This window comes from Electrophorus electricus, chromosome 11 (genome assembly GCF_041902795.1).
Source record: "Electrophorus electricus isolate QZ-2024a chromosome 11, ASM4190279v1, whole genome shotgun sequence".
Classification (NCBI taxonomy): domain Eukaryota; kingdom Metazoa; phylum Chordata; class Actinopteri; order Gymnotiformes; family Gymnotidae; genus Electrophorus; species Electrophorus electricus.
Genome location: NC_137507.1, coordinates 25,701,176 through 25,715,638, shown reverse-complemented (window position 1 = coordinate 25,715,638; position 14,463 = coordinate 25,701,176). Strand labels below are relative to the sequence as shown.

The following is a 14,463-nucleotide window of genomic DNA, read 5'->3' as shown; positions in this document are numbered from 1 at the left end:
GGTGGTACCTGTGGCCCATCCAGGTTGCACAGCTAGGCCAGGATGGCACATCCATACATGCCATCGCAAGGTTTGCTGGGTCTACCAGCCATAGAAGGGGATCAGCCCAGCTGCTGGAGCAGTATCTGCTCCTTCATGCGAGGAGGAACAGGAGGAGCACTGTCACAAGCCTACAAAATGACCTCCAGTGGGCTACTGGTGTACGTGTTTCTGACCAAACTATCAAGAGACCCCATGAGGACCTGATATCCTCTAGTGAGACCTGCGCTCACAGCACAGCACTGTGCAGTTCGATTGGCATTCGCCAGAGAACACCAGAATTGGCAGGTCTGCCACTGGCACCATGCTCTCTTCACTACCGAGTCACATTATGAGCTACCATAATGAAATCCAATCGGATCAGACCAGGATTTCAGTTGTTTACTTTGATTTGCGGTGTGATTTTGAATCCAGCCCCCACTTTTCTTCCTCCCGGACCCTTGTTGCATCATTTTGTTCTCAATGAAGTGCACAATTTAGATCAGTAAACATTTTCAACTAGAATCCTTCATACAAGATCTGATGTGTGGTTTAAGTGTTCCCTTCATTTTTTGAGCAGCGTGTTCTAAACTAGGGTTAGAAAGTGAAGTAACAAAAAAACTAATCATGCTTGTAAATAGGTCACTAATCTGTTTTGAATTGATATATCTTGCAATGAAATGATCTCTTTGTCTTACGGATAAGGGCAGAGCCTTGAGGATAAACTGAATCTCGACACAAGCTTCGGCTCACTAGATGTTCTTGTAGGATCGGGGGCCTAAAATAGCCAGAGACACGCCATCATTACCAGAGTAGACCCTCCCCCAACACACACACACACACACACACACACACACACACACACACACACACACACACACACACACACACACACACACACACACACACACACACACACATTCATTGCCTGCTATTTATACTTTAATAGCCTGTAATACTGAAAGATCATGTTTCTGATATTTCTTTCTGTCTGCTTCGTTGTGACATCAAGTACAGCACACAGATGACCTGAGACATAAAGTGAAGACAGCAGACACAGAGTGTTGTTGTTGTTGTGAGTTCTCTCACACACACCCCCACACAAGAACTAGTGTGCACATGGACTGTGTACAACAAAAACATAGTATAGTATAGAGAAAATCAAATAGTGTAAAGGCGGCCATTGGCACAGTTAGGCTGTCGGAGATCACCCCTGTTCAATAAACAACTTATTTTATTGAATGAAATAAATTAAAATCACTATCTGTATGGGGACATAGTGGACAAGCCCACTCCCAACACTGTCCAGATGAGACAGCAGCAGTTGGCCCTGAAAACCCTCTGCTTTAACGCTTTAAAAGTGCTGTAAGCTGCCCTCACGCCACGGTCTTAGCCAAAGGCCTTGGATGAACTCAAGTCTGTGACAGCCACTTCTATCTTTGTAAACTAGCCTATAATAAGGACCCCAGGGGGAAAGAAAGGACACCCTGCCCAGCTTAGCCCTGCGGCCTGCACCCGTTCTCTCTCTAATGTAAACACCTGCCTATAAACCAAAGCCATGCCAAAAGCTCCATACAGTAGAAAACTGTAAAGAGGGCCCTGACTCTCACGCTAGTATTTCGCAGTCCTGGCCCTGGACTGTCCAGTGCACTGGAGGTTAACAACTTCTACAGCCCGCCACTGCACAAATATCTAGTGCTTCTATAGTGCGTCTAGAACACGCACCATAACACCAGGGCTACACTGTGCAAAACTTGAGCAAAAATAACAAGCTGTCGACTTAATAAAACAGCTCCATCAAGTCTATTTTTTACATCAATTAATGCCACTCTGGCGTGAACAAAGAGTTGCGTGAATGGGCGGCCTCCGGAGGTGAGCTGTCTGAGTGGAGAGTGAGCTCCCAGCCAAGGCATCAGCCGAGCAACTAAAAATAAACACGGCATTCCGTTTGCGCTCAAGACCAACAGTGCATTTCAAGCGCCCGAACTGGCCCAGGTGTCACCTCCGTAACGAGTGCATTATTTGGCTCGGTTCTGCAGGGTAGTGCATGCACGCTAGAAGGGCAGTTTGTACCTCGCCCAAGTACACCAAACCTGTGAACAAGGAAACTAAAGTCAAAGCCACATATGCACCTGTTGACATGTTGACATAGGCAGGCAGCACGTTGAGGGCGGTTTGTACTTTGCCCAAGTACACCAAACCTGTGAACAAGGAAACGAAAGTCAAAGCCAGATATGCACCCGTTTTCCTGTAGCGATTCAAGGCTTGAGGTTATTAGTGTGAAATTTGGATCCGGGAAACAAGGGATGATGTCTGTAGGCTAAAATTCAAATATGAGTTGGTGACAAACACTGATAGAATGTGAAAGAACTGCACAACATCCTGTAGCACCGTCCTAAAGCAGAAATACATGCACAACCACCTGCCTTCAGTCACGAAAGGCCAGTGTTGTACGAGGAGCCATCATTTACAACCTGAAAGTGTAGCACAGAAATGCTGGATGTATGAGTAAAGCCTGAAAGTTCCCAGATTGTTCCCAGCCCTTAACAGCACACCAGCATGACAGCATGCAAGTTACCGTTTTTTCGCTATGCACAGCAAAATCTCTCCGTCTCCCAGAACCACCCACCCACCCACCCACCCACCCACGCACACACGCATGCAAGCAAACAAAGGCATATACACACTGGGATACTTGAATTTTATTCAGGCATCTCCAAACACACTTTTGTCCTGAAGTAAATGGTCTTAAATTAATCAAATCATTACTGAGAGAACTGAGTGATGTTCTCATCTTAAGAGGCTAAGTAGTGTTAGCTTGTTTCAAAGTGCTTTCATTTTAATACGATGTACAGAGAAACCTAACTGAAGGAAAATAATGCTTAAAAAGAGAACATTTCACCAAATAAAATGAGAGGACAATCAGAAATAAGTTCAAGAGGCATATGTAGCAGGCTACCTGATGCTACTGCAACCTGGGTTGTCAAATTGGTGCCTCTAAATCCACCTCTGATGATGATAAACCTGCATAGATATAGATGTATCTTAAAACCATCAACAATGGCTGCTCCTGTACTAGGTAAAGTGCCAAGTCTTAAAATGTTACAATGAATTCACAAACGAGGGCAAAACCACACGTGGCATTTACTTTTCTGCTCCCGCGTAGCAGAGGGGCAAAAAGTGTGCTCTCGCCAAATAAAGCATGAAAAGCTCCATCCGTGTGTTCCAAAGGCAAGGACGACCATCCTGCAAATCCCCCACTCGTGGTTTTACAAGGGGCAGTTCAACCGAAGCACGCTAATGGTGCTAACAACAAACGGGCACTAGTCTTTGTGGCCAGCATGACATCATCAGCACAGCAACACTAGCTCCCATTCACTGTGAGCCACATTGGTGTTCCTTGGTTCAGCTGTAGCCCACAAGGACACACACACACACACACACACACACACACATACACATACACACACACACACATACACACCAGTTCTTTCAAAGCCAAACACATCAAGTTGACATAGAAAAGTAAGGCTACTATATGGCATGAGAGGAATCACCTTCAGGCCCATTCCTCAAAAAATATAACCAAAAAACAGGGAACTAAAATAAAACTATATTGTGTAATCACATTTGATAAGAGAAGGTATGTTTACACTATAGGGCATCAATTTGCATTACAAAAAGGGCGTACAAAGAATGTATTAGCCTAGGCAAACTTCATTCACTGGTTCCCTACAGTCTGTTAGCAAAGTGTATCATTAATAATAACAATGCAATTTTTTATGCACAACTTAAAATAAGCAACCAACTCATCGTTCAAACATTAGAAACAAACACAAACGGCAAATTTTGTTCATTTCCTGCTCGCATATGAAGAAAGGGTAACAAAAACGGAGAGTAAGAGGGAGATCACAGAACCTGCAGTTAGTACCCCAGCGCCAATACCCCAAGCTCCCGCAAGGTGCAATTCTTTTCTTCTTTCTTTTAAACAAGCCCTTAGAGGCAGTAAGGCAGACAAAGAGGGAAGAGTCTCAGGGAGTGTATACACACACACACACACACACACACACACACACACACAGTATCAGTTGCTCAAAATACAAATCTTTCCTTATTTGAGATGGAAAGTCTGGGATCATTGCCGTGATTTCGGCTAAGCCTGAGCAACGCGTGAGGATTGATGGCGGCAGATGGAGAGTGCAGGGAGAGCTTGCAGCCTGGGGGAGAGAAGGGGGGAGAAGGGAGGAGAGGAGGAGAAGAAGGGAGGGATGGCGAGAGGGGTAAAGGAGGCTCAGATCAGTGCAGCTCAATGAAGGCCTCCATCTCCTCCGCGATGAGTCCCTTGTAGGGCAGTCGGTGTCGCTCGACGGCGCGGGCAGCCAGGCATTGTAGGGTGACGTAGCTGAGCGGGTGCAGGGCGTGGCGGCCCCTGCCCTGCCCGTCCAGCAGGTCGTAGGCCGTCTTCCGCCGGGCGTTGGTGGCGTCAAAGTGTGCGCCCGCGCGGACCAGCAGCGCCATGCTCTCGGGGCAGCTGTTGGCGGCCGCGACGTGCAGCGGCGTGTTGTTGTCGCAGTCGCGCGAGTCGGGGTCGGCGCCGCACTCTAGCAGCAGGGCCGTCACAGAGGGCGAGGGGAAGCGCCCCACCGGATAGCGCCCCACCGACATCGTGTCCTTGTCCACGGCCATGTGGAGGGGCGTGAAGCTGTTCCTGCCCCGCGGGTTAAGCTTCAGCAGCCGGTAGATGGTCCGTTTCTTCTGGTGCTCCTGTGCTGGGCTGCACTCCAGCTTTTCCAGCAAGAAGACCAGATGCAAGATGATGGACAGAGCCTTGGCAAACTGGCCCGCCTCCGGGGGGTTGTCTCGCAGCGCGACGGCTCGCTCCACCTCCCGCACGCCCTTGGCCAGCACGCCCATCAAGTCCTGGAAGGTGACGCGAGTGGCCAGCGTGCCCTTGGCCCGATCCTGTAGCACAAACGAGAAGAGCTCAGCGAAGGACAGGAAGCTGCTGGCTGTCACGGGGCTCAGCGGGTCCAGGTTGCTCTGCTGCATGTCCAGCGCATACTTCCACAGGCTGATGCAGCGCTCGAAGTTGCCCGAGTCGGCGTAGACGGCGCCCCTGTAGCGGATATAGTAGGAGGTGTCCGGGTGCGACGGCCCCAGGATGCGCTCCCTCGCCAGCAGCGCCTGCATCCTCATCTCGTCTGGGTCCGTGATGAGGGCCTCCAGCTCCTCCGCTGTCCTCACCTCGCACGCACAGTCGTACGCCGGGACAGGGGGGCCTGGGGGTGGTTTGGCCAGGAACCCAACCCTGTCCCCAGCTTGTCGGAGTTCCATGGCCCTCCTCCAGTAGCGCATGGCGCCCAGCAGATCCCGCTTCTTGTCCACAAAGGTGGAACCCAGGAGCTCCAGCGCATTGATGCGCTCTTCTCGCGTGGCTTTGGGCTGGTGGACGAGGTACTCCACTATGTTGGTGTGTCCTGTGACGCTCGCGGCCAGCAGGGGAGTCATGCCATAACCGTCTCTTTCCATACGAGCGTTGCATTTCAGCAACATTTTCATGATGTCTAAACTCCCGGACTCGGCGCAGTCGTGCAGGGCTGTGTTACCTTTAACACTTTTCCGGTTCACGTCAGCACCTCGCTCCAAGAGAAACTTGGCTATTTCTCTATGGCCTTTGTAGCATGAGATCATCAGACAAGTATGGCCGTGGCGGTTAGCAACCTCCATGTCGGCATCATGTTCAACGAGGTAGCGCACAATTTCTAGGTGCCCGTCGAAACAGGCGGCTCGCAGGGGAGTAGAGTTTGTCAATGTCGTGTTATTAACCGAGGCGCCGTGTTTCAAAAGAGTTTTGACAACGAACAAATGCCCTGCGGCAGAAGCCGCCCATAACGGTGGGGCTCCCTCAATCGTTTCGCCATCAAAATTAACTGAACCTCCAAGCTCTACATTAGCCTTACAATGCTCAAGCAAGTAGTCTACTACCTCCAAATGTCCGTATCGAGACGCGATCAGGAGCGGGGTTCCCCCTTGTGTCTTCTCCTCGGCAAGCGCCTCCAACTCCTCCGGAGTTTTGTTGCTCAGCAACTTCTGGATAAGTTTCAGTTTACCATCTCTTGCCGCGTTGAACACCGCAATTGTTATATCCATTTTACCTGCATGTGACTAGCTCAAGTCCCTCTTAATAGTCAACTATAGAGAAATGACAAGGGAAAGTGTCCCTTCGAATATAGAGATGAAACCTTTGGTGGACCTCTGTTTCTTCCCTGCATTTTCTGCCATTTTAAGGCTATTATTAAAATGGCGTCGAGGTTGTTTGACAGAACTATGTTTACCGTTTACGTTTGGAATTGTGGGTATTGTAGTTCAGAGACTGTACCGGTAACGCGTGACATGGAACGAGAGGAAAAACAGAACCAAGGCGCTCAGAGATCGTATTGAAAATACATTTCCTATAATGCACTATAACTTGTAAGCCGTTAATAAGCCCGCACTCTACGCTAAGACTATAGGGAATTTGAGTTTATTACTGTTCGTGCTTCCCGCTAAGGAAAACTGTAAGATGTAATTTTAAACTACATTCCCACAATCCTTTTAAAATATAAAGACAGCATGGTGTAAATGGAATTTTAGAACCGACTGTCAAAAATCATTTTACCGTAAGGCGCATATAAGAAGAGGCTGTAATTTGTTTGCTGGGTAACATGTTCAGATACGCTGTTTATTGCTTAAAATTACCTCAACTAAATTTAACTTTGCAGTAAATCCATAGGACTACATTAGAATATACACAATATATTTAAAGCATATTATTCAAGCCGTGTGGCTTTTTCATGTATCGTATGAACGAGCTGAATACACACAATGGTTTTTAATTGTTCTTAAATCGGACGTTAAAAGGGTCGGTTTTGTATCCTGTCAGGCAACGTAATAGCATTAGAGCGTGACAAAAATGCTTTTTTATATTTAAGCATAAAATATCCTTGGTTAGCTAATTACATAGGCCTAAAGGAGAGTTGATATCTGTATAACAACGCTGTATATCAGTGATGGCCAGCTCCAGTCCTCGAGCTCTACCGCTCTCTTTAGTGAAAGTCTTAATGAACTGGATACGGTGGAACAAAACTGCACAGCGACAAATCTCCAGCACTTCAGTTCCCCATTCCTGCTTTATATAATATGTGTAATTATTTCTGCAGATATTCAATGTTTATGGTGCAAAAATATCAATATATTGTACGGAAATAATAGCCTATGTAGGGAGGTGTGTGTGTGTGTGTGTGTGTGTGTGTGTGTGTGTATTGGTTAAACCTTGCATCTTGCTTATGTGTCTCGGTGATGACAGAGGACCAGTTCTGCATAATTTTGAGGCCTTGGCTAATGTTTTCCCTTTTCTTTGTTATTCTGTCTGAGTCTATGTCTATGTGACCACTGGTCATTCCCAAAGAGGTTGTTTTGTGTGACCCATCATTTTTACATTTCCTTCTTAATATATATATTTTAAAGAAATATGCATCATCAATTCATTTTTCCGTACTGTTTTTCCAACATTTTATTTTATACTCACACATACATAAGAAATATACACCATATTAACATAAGACATGCAATTCCAATTTTACTTTTTCCATAATTTTGTCTGACCTATTGATTGATTTGTTTGATTGACTGCTTATGTATTTGTTTTCTTTGCAGCAGATCCATAGGTGCGCACACTACTGCAACCAGCGATGACTGCACCTGGCACTGAGAGGTAGACTGGGTTTTGTTGTTGGCCTTTTTGTTCAGTATCACAACAAAATCACTAGTCTTCCACCCAGCACTGCAGGTTATTCTGCTTTCAGTAGACTGGTTTACAGTTTGCTGTGCACCTACAAGAGAGAGAAATGGGGTGTATAATAAAATTATAAAATAGAATAAAATCTATTTATCTATCATAGATAGATAGATAGATAGATAGATAGATAGATAGATAGATAGATAGATAGATAGATAGATAAAGTTTCTGATCTGCATAACATGGCTAAAACTATGGAGTATTTTAGTAATGATAGTCTGGCCATTTCTCAGCCTTTTTACACATCTGAAAAAAAAAAGGCTGGTGGGAGGTGCTTTTTAAAGAGCTGCCTTGGAACCAGTCGCAAGCACTGCACAGATAAATGTCAGTCAGTGACTTTTCCAGTGACCTCTCTTAATTGTGTGTAGAAATCCCACCTCTACACCTATTTATATTTTTTCTTGACTTCCACAGTCCATTTTTAAAAGGTGCCAAAACTGAGGATAAGTGCAATTTAGCAAACACAGCTAAGAGCGGCTGATGTCCCTCATGCCGATGTTTCTTCTTGCATGGCATCGTATCTGAGTAGCAGTGTGGAAGTGCAGGTCTGGCTGTGCCCTGTATGGTGGGCCACTGCCACACAACCCCCAATTCGCCGCTCACTGCTCTTGTCCATTTTCTTTGCCTTTTTGCTTTCCTCCCTCTCTCTCTCTCTCTCTCTCTCTCTCTCTCTCTCTCCTCACACACACATGTGCGCGCGCGCACGCAGATGCACTCGAACCGCTCTCATGTGCATTTCTCCCTTTTCTCGTTCTCTGAAGCTTGTTGACATTCAGTTCTCTCTTCCTTGCTCAGCCCTCTCAAAAGCAGGTGAGAGAAGGAGAGGAAGAGGGAGACAGAGAGAGGGGGAGACAGAGAGGGAGGGAGAGACAGAATGGTAGTGGGGGAGAAAAGGGAGGCTGTATAGGAGAAAGGAAGAACAGGAGAAAGCAGGAATGAAATGAAAGAGAGCAAGCAAGAGAAGGTGAGAGTGGAGGTGGGACAGAAAAACAGCACTGATAATAAACTCTCGTTCACTGGAGCAGCACCTTCTCTCTATTTTCACAAAGTGGAGGGTTGTAAACAACGCCGGATGTGCAGTAATAAATATCCCCATGGACACAGGCACCCCCCCACCCCACCCCACCCCCAACATTCAGAACAATCTGCACGGGTACCCCAGATGAACATATCAGATTCATCTTTTCTTCCAGATTGACACACTCACACAAGCACACAGCACACCCACACACACACATATGCGTGCACACACACACACACACACACACACCAGCACACCCACACACACACACACACACACACATATATGCGTGCACACCCACACACACACACACACACATATATATGCGTGCACACACACACACACACACACACACCAGCACACCCACACACACACATATATGCACGCACACACACACCAGCACACCCACACATATGCGCGCACACACACACGTAGGCACACGCTAATCATTGTCCTTCATCTGTGCTGTGTTCCATGGGCAGCACTGGTAGCTATGCAACAGGACCGAAGCAGCAGAAGGGGAAGGGGCGGGGAAATGGATGGGGGAAGGGGCCTTAAACATGGATGATGACAGTCTTCAGTAGCAGTGGGAGAGAACTTACCTGCGGCCGCTACAAGCTACAAAGCTCTGTGCAGATTTTGGCCTGATTTTAGCCACAGTGGCGTCGTGATATTTGCGCTGGTACTTTCATATCGTTGACTGCAATAGCACGTCAGACCCCGCTGGTCAGTGTGTACGATTTAGTCATGATAGCAGATGTTTAACGGACCGTATGTTTTTTTGTGCGCCTTTAACATACACACAGATAACAGGATACTAGATTTACCCCAAAGCGCTGTGAATGGTTTGTGTTGTCCTTCTTTCATGTTTGTAGCGGCTGTAAGGCATGAGTGCATATTTCGTTTACATTTTTTGAAGTACAACCTCAAACACACCTTTTACCGAAATCTTGTATTTATTACAAGTGGGCAGGAAAATGGATTAAGGCTGCAATGGCCTTAATACAAAACTAAAAACGACAGGTGCGCCGTGTAAAATTGTTTCGTTTCCTGTGCAAATATGAGGGACGAATCGGAAATCTGTGCTAGGGAGCTGTTCTCTACGTCGGTGCTGAAATACGCCCTGCCACGACTGTAGCGTGCCCGTGACATTCATTCGCTCTTCCGGCCAAGAAAACTCACCACCTGTTGCACAAAAGTTTTAGCTCCTAAAAAGGCCTTAAGTAACACGACTCTCGTTTTCTCGCTTTAACTAAGCTTGCGGTAGTAGTTTCAACAGCCTACTGGCTCACCATGCAAACAATACAAAAGTGTTTGGTGGATAAAGCTCTAACAGACGGTGACCGTTCAAAACTTAATTAGATGCATAATAACATCAATAAAAAGGAATCTTTACATGACATTTGAGCATTTTCTACGATTTCTTATGGGATTTCAAGTCACGCAATCTCAAAAACGTCTCAACTGGGCAACACAATCGTTTCTCTTACAGTCAGCTGTCGAGACGAGCTAATGGGCGTTGGATGTCGATTAAATTCTGTTCCGTTTCAGCTTCTACACAGACGATCTCACTCACCCCTTTTTAAATGCCGGATCAACAGGTGATTCTGTCGTGCCATTTTATCAGAACACGGAGCATCACATTCGTTTCGTCGTCTTCTGCTGCCATTGAACCAAACGTCAATCTTCGTCCATACCCTCCCACATCAGACAGACGTAACCGTAACAGTCATGTTACTGGGCGGCTCGGAGAGAGATGAAATTCTCTGTTTATATACTGTCCAAACAAGACAGAGGGATGGATTATTACCAGTGACGACTCCAAGGTCCAGCCAATTGAATTCCGCTCACATTTTACTCGTGGCTGTTAATCACCAAGGCTCTCGGGCGAGCCCAGAGTTGGCTCCGTCCAGTTTGACAGTGAGACAAACCTTAAGCAACGTAGCTTCTGCTTCTTGAACGTATACGCTCGTTAGATGTGTATAACGTCCTTAACGCGACGTCTGAAATGCGCCTTGCTCACGGTAATTAACCAATTCGCTAATTGCACTTTGACCCCGATCAAAATGGATTTATTTATTTTTTTTATATATATTGGGTCTTGCGCGTCGGAAAACGAAAGGTTGCTTTTGCTTCACAGAACACGCGCGTTCGCGCGAGCCAGAATATCGTTTTACTTTTTCAAACTGAATACATAGTCGTAATGGCGTGACTAAACGAACAAATATCACAAACACAGTAATGAAACAGAACATAAAATATGTTATGGTTATACTGTAAATGGATGTATTGTACATAAACGTGAAAAAGCGGCCACTGGCCGCATGCATCTCCTGAGTCATGGCCTTTAAGTAATGATAATCTACAAAATGCAGTAAAGATACAGTGATACAACGACTAGCAGAGGTTGAGAAGATCTAGGCAACAAGTATCCCAACTTCAGAAAAATAAATGCGGGCTCACGTGTTCCTACAGCTTTTCCCTCGCAGAAGTCCTACATAGATACTGAAAACTGAACTGGCCCTATTTGCATAGCCGATACTTATTGCTCGTAATAGACTTACAACACCATAATTCATCATCTCACAGGTGAAGAGAGGTGTGATTGTGCCACGGAATACAATGGCAGGCTCATGAATTATTCATTTTACTACCTTTTATTGTTCAAGATGTTTCAGGGTATCTGGCTGTGTATGAAATAGCTCTCATTTAAAAGAAACCACATCCCCACTGATCTAAATACAAACCATTGACCATTAAGGATGATGCTCACATTTGTGCTTGTAGAGGGTTCTTTACAAGGTTCGGGGGGTGGTCTCATCTACCTAATGATATATGTGAATTTTAATGGCACCTCAGGGGTATTTTATTAAATGATTGCTGAACAGAGACCATTTTTTCTTATAAAGTACCAAAAAATAATTTTACCCCTGAGGAAAATGTCAAAAAAAAGATGTATAAGAAATCTCAGAAAAGGATTTATAGATTATATCCTCTGACATATTACAATTATCCTCACCACTAAAGCATTATATTAATGCTATAATATTGAATAAATCCAAAAAAGGAATAATCTCACATCAAGAGACAGATTATTGGTGACATCAGATCATTGATACAAAAATACAGTCAAACATAGTTAGTACAAACATTTTCAAACATTTGGACAAGTTGGGATCTTTCCAGGAAACTGAATGTTCTCCTGATTGATGATGAGGAGGAGGATGAGAATGGGAAAGATGATCCCACAGGTTTTATTTGCAAATCAAGATCATTAGGTCCCCAAACTGAAAACTAAGATTCCTCCATTCTTCTAGGATCATTGAGAGGATTTTGGCATTATCCAACATTACCATCTTAACACACATAAGATAAGTGATGATATCATTGACATAAATCGATAAGATAAATTGATTAATTTGGCAATTATTATTAAATACAAGACTTTACAATCATATATATTTATTTACATTACAAAATTAGATATTTAAATATAATGATATCATTTGAATCACTCTACAAATGTTTTGTTCAAGGATGACAGACATTTAGGCCTGACTGTATATCGAGTTGTACACTCAGTTGTACCCTCAGTCACTGTGTTAGAAACACCTGACTCATACCTACACTCTAAAATAGGTGTATCTTATATGTGCAACCTTTAAGTAAGGACCACCAACCAACTGGTCTAACAGGACTGGATCATAACTGGGTGCTATTTGAGTGGCAGTCCTGTGCCTGATAAACATGTACCCATTCAACACCTACAGCCATGCCACTACATTGCCAGCCTGAATACTGATAATGGCATGGCCCAACACCTAAATATGTCCAGGCAACAATTACCTCTAATAGTAATGATTCCCCTAAAGGTTCTTCTAATAATATTATTTATAATTAAATGGCTACTGGGTGTATTCTTATCTTTAGATTCATGAGACGCACATAGAGGTTATTGCTGAAGGAATACATTTTGTTTATGCAAAATAAACAGAATCCTTTTTCTATTTGCTGGACAAATCACTGGTCAGTCTGACCGGACGTCACCATTCACAGTAGGTGGCCAAAGCATGCCCCATAAACGTGCGTCCGGTGGAGCTGTTGCCTTATTCTTATGCCCCATCCCCACATCAACACAGGCTGCGATTACCCCTTAGCCTGGATGAGATATAAACACAGAGCCTCTGTCTCAGGAAGGATGGAAAGAACCTCACAACTCCACAGGTGCTCTCAGTGGTGATGCTGCTCAGTTTGCAAATGAAGTCTGACCCTTTCCTGCTCCTGCTCCTTTACAGATGTCACCAGGGGAGCAGGACAATTGCAGGGGTGTTGGTTGGGTTAGGGGGTGTTGCAGGGGCTCATTGTGCCCGCCAGGCTCCTGGGGCTGCCATTATGGGCATATTAGGACACATCATGAGAACCCGAGTGGTCTGCTTCCACAGACTGCGAACAGAGGGAAAGGGATTATGTATATCGAAGACATCCTGTCCATCTTTCTATTTCCCACATCTGAACAACATGGTGCTTCATTTGGCAATGATGTTGAGAGGGATCTGGGGCAAACTCCGGAGACTTTACATCACAATGGGTTTTTTGATTCGGAATGGATCCGTGGAATCAAGGCAATGCCCGAAGGCCTCACACCAGGAACAAGACTCCTGCCATTGTCTGCTCCCATGCAGCATGGCTGTAATCCTAAATAGCTTTCCTTAACAGAGATCATTTTGTGTGGTGTCCTTGCGGTACACCGTCACGGGTGTTCTTAGATGCACATAGTACATATAATATGACACAAAATGACCTCAGGGACAACGAGGCCATAGTAAAGGCTGAAATTGTCAGGTGCATATCTCCATTAGCCACTGTGATGATGCCAGAATAAAGGCTTGCCCAAGCTGCCGAAGTACTGCTGTATTTACAAAGTAAGTTAATTAGCTGATTATTTAATATCCCTAGAAACTTCACATTTTAAGATAGTTGAAAGAGATGGCCTTTATTGTACAAAGGAAACAGCTTCATATTATGGAGCTAAAATAACAAAAGCATATTTTTGAGGATTCCATGATGTCTTCCCAAATGCTTATTTTCACCTTGATGTCCACCAGTAAATATCTAATCACTCTAATCAACCCCCCACCTCCCTTTTCCTCAAAATATAAATAATATTTTAGGTTAATAGCTCTATTAACTTAGAAGTGCGCCGAAAGTGATAAGCGGTTGTTACATTTATTAGGAGCTCTCAAGAACAATAGCTTGTTAGTCCTTGTGTGTATAAAGAGGGCTTTTTTCATGTAAAACATTCTGTAAGAATTGTCCAAAAAGTTAAAAGATAAATATTTAAATACTAAGAGGCTGAATACATTCAAGAAAACCAGCCGAAATTTGTATTCTTTCCCTGCCGAAAAAACAGGACTCTCCTACCAATGCTAAAATGGTGGCTCAGCACCACCGCCTAGGAACAATATGATATTAGCGCTGCAAGGTGTTGATTTAACAGTAAAGCACCACAGCTTTGCCCCACACCTTGTACAGTATCCAGCATGGGGTCTTTTTGGCAGCCAAAAAAGGGAAAGTCTATCTGATTGCT

General features: G+C 44.8%; 1 protein-coding gene and 1 long non-coding RNA gene across 3 annotated transcripts in view; one reads left to right on the top strand and one right to left on the bottom strand.

Moving 5' to 3' along the window:
- Positions 1-14,463, top strand: part of LOC118241684 (uncharacterized) — a 28,786-nt gene that overhangs the window by 4,369 nt on the left and 9,954 nt on the right. The window lies entirely within an intron of this gene.
- On the bottom strand, positions 2,701-6,326 carry fem1a (fem-1 homolog a). Its single transcript, XM_027027595.3, has one exon. It carries the CDS (start codon positions 6,166-6,168, stop codon positions 4,315-4,317), a length of 1,854 nt encoding a protein of 617 aa, XP_026883396.2. The 5' UTR covers positions 6,169-6,326; the 3' UTR covers positions 2,701-4,314.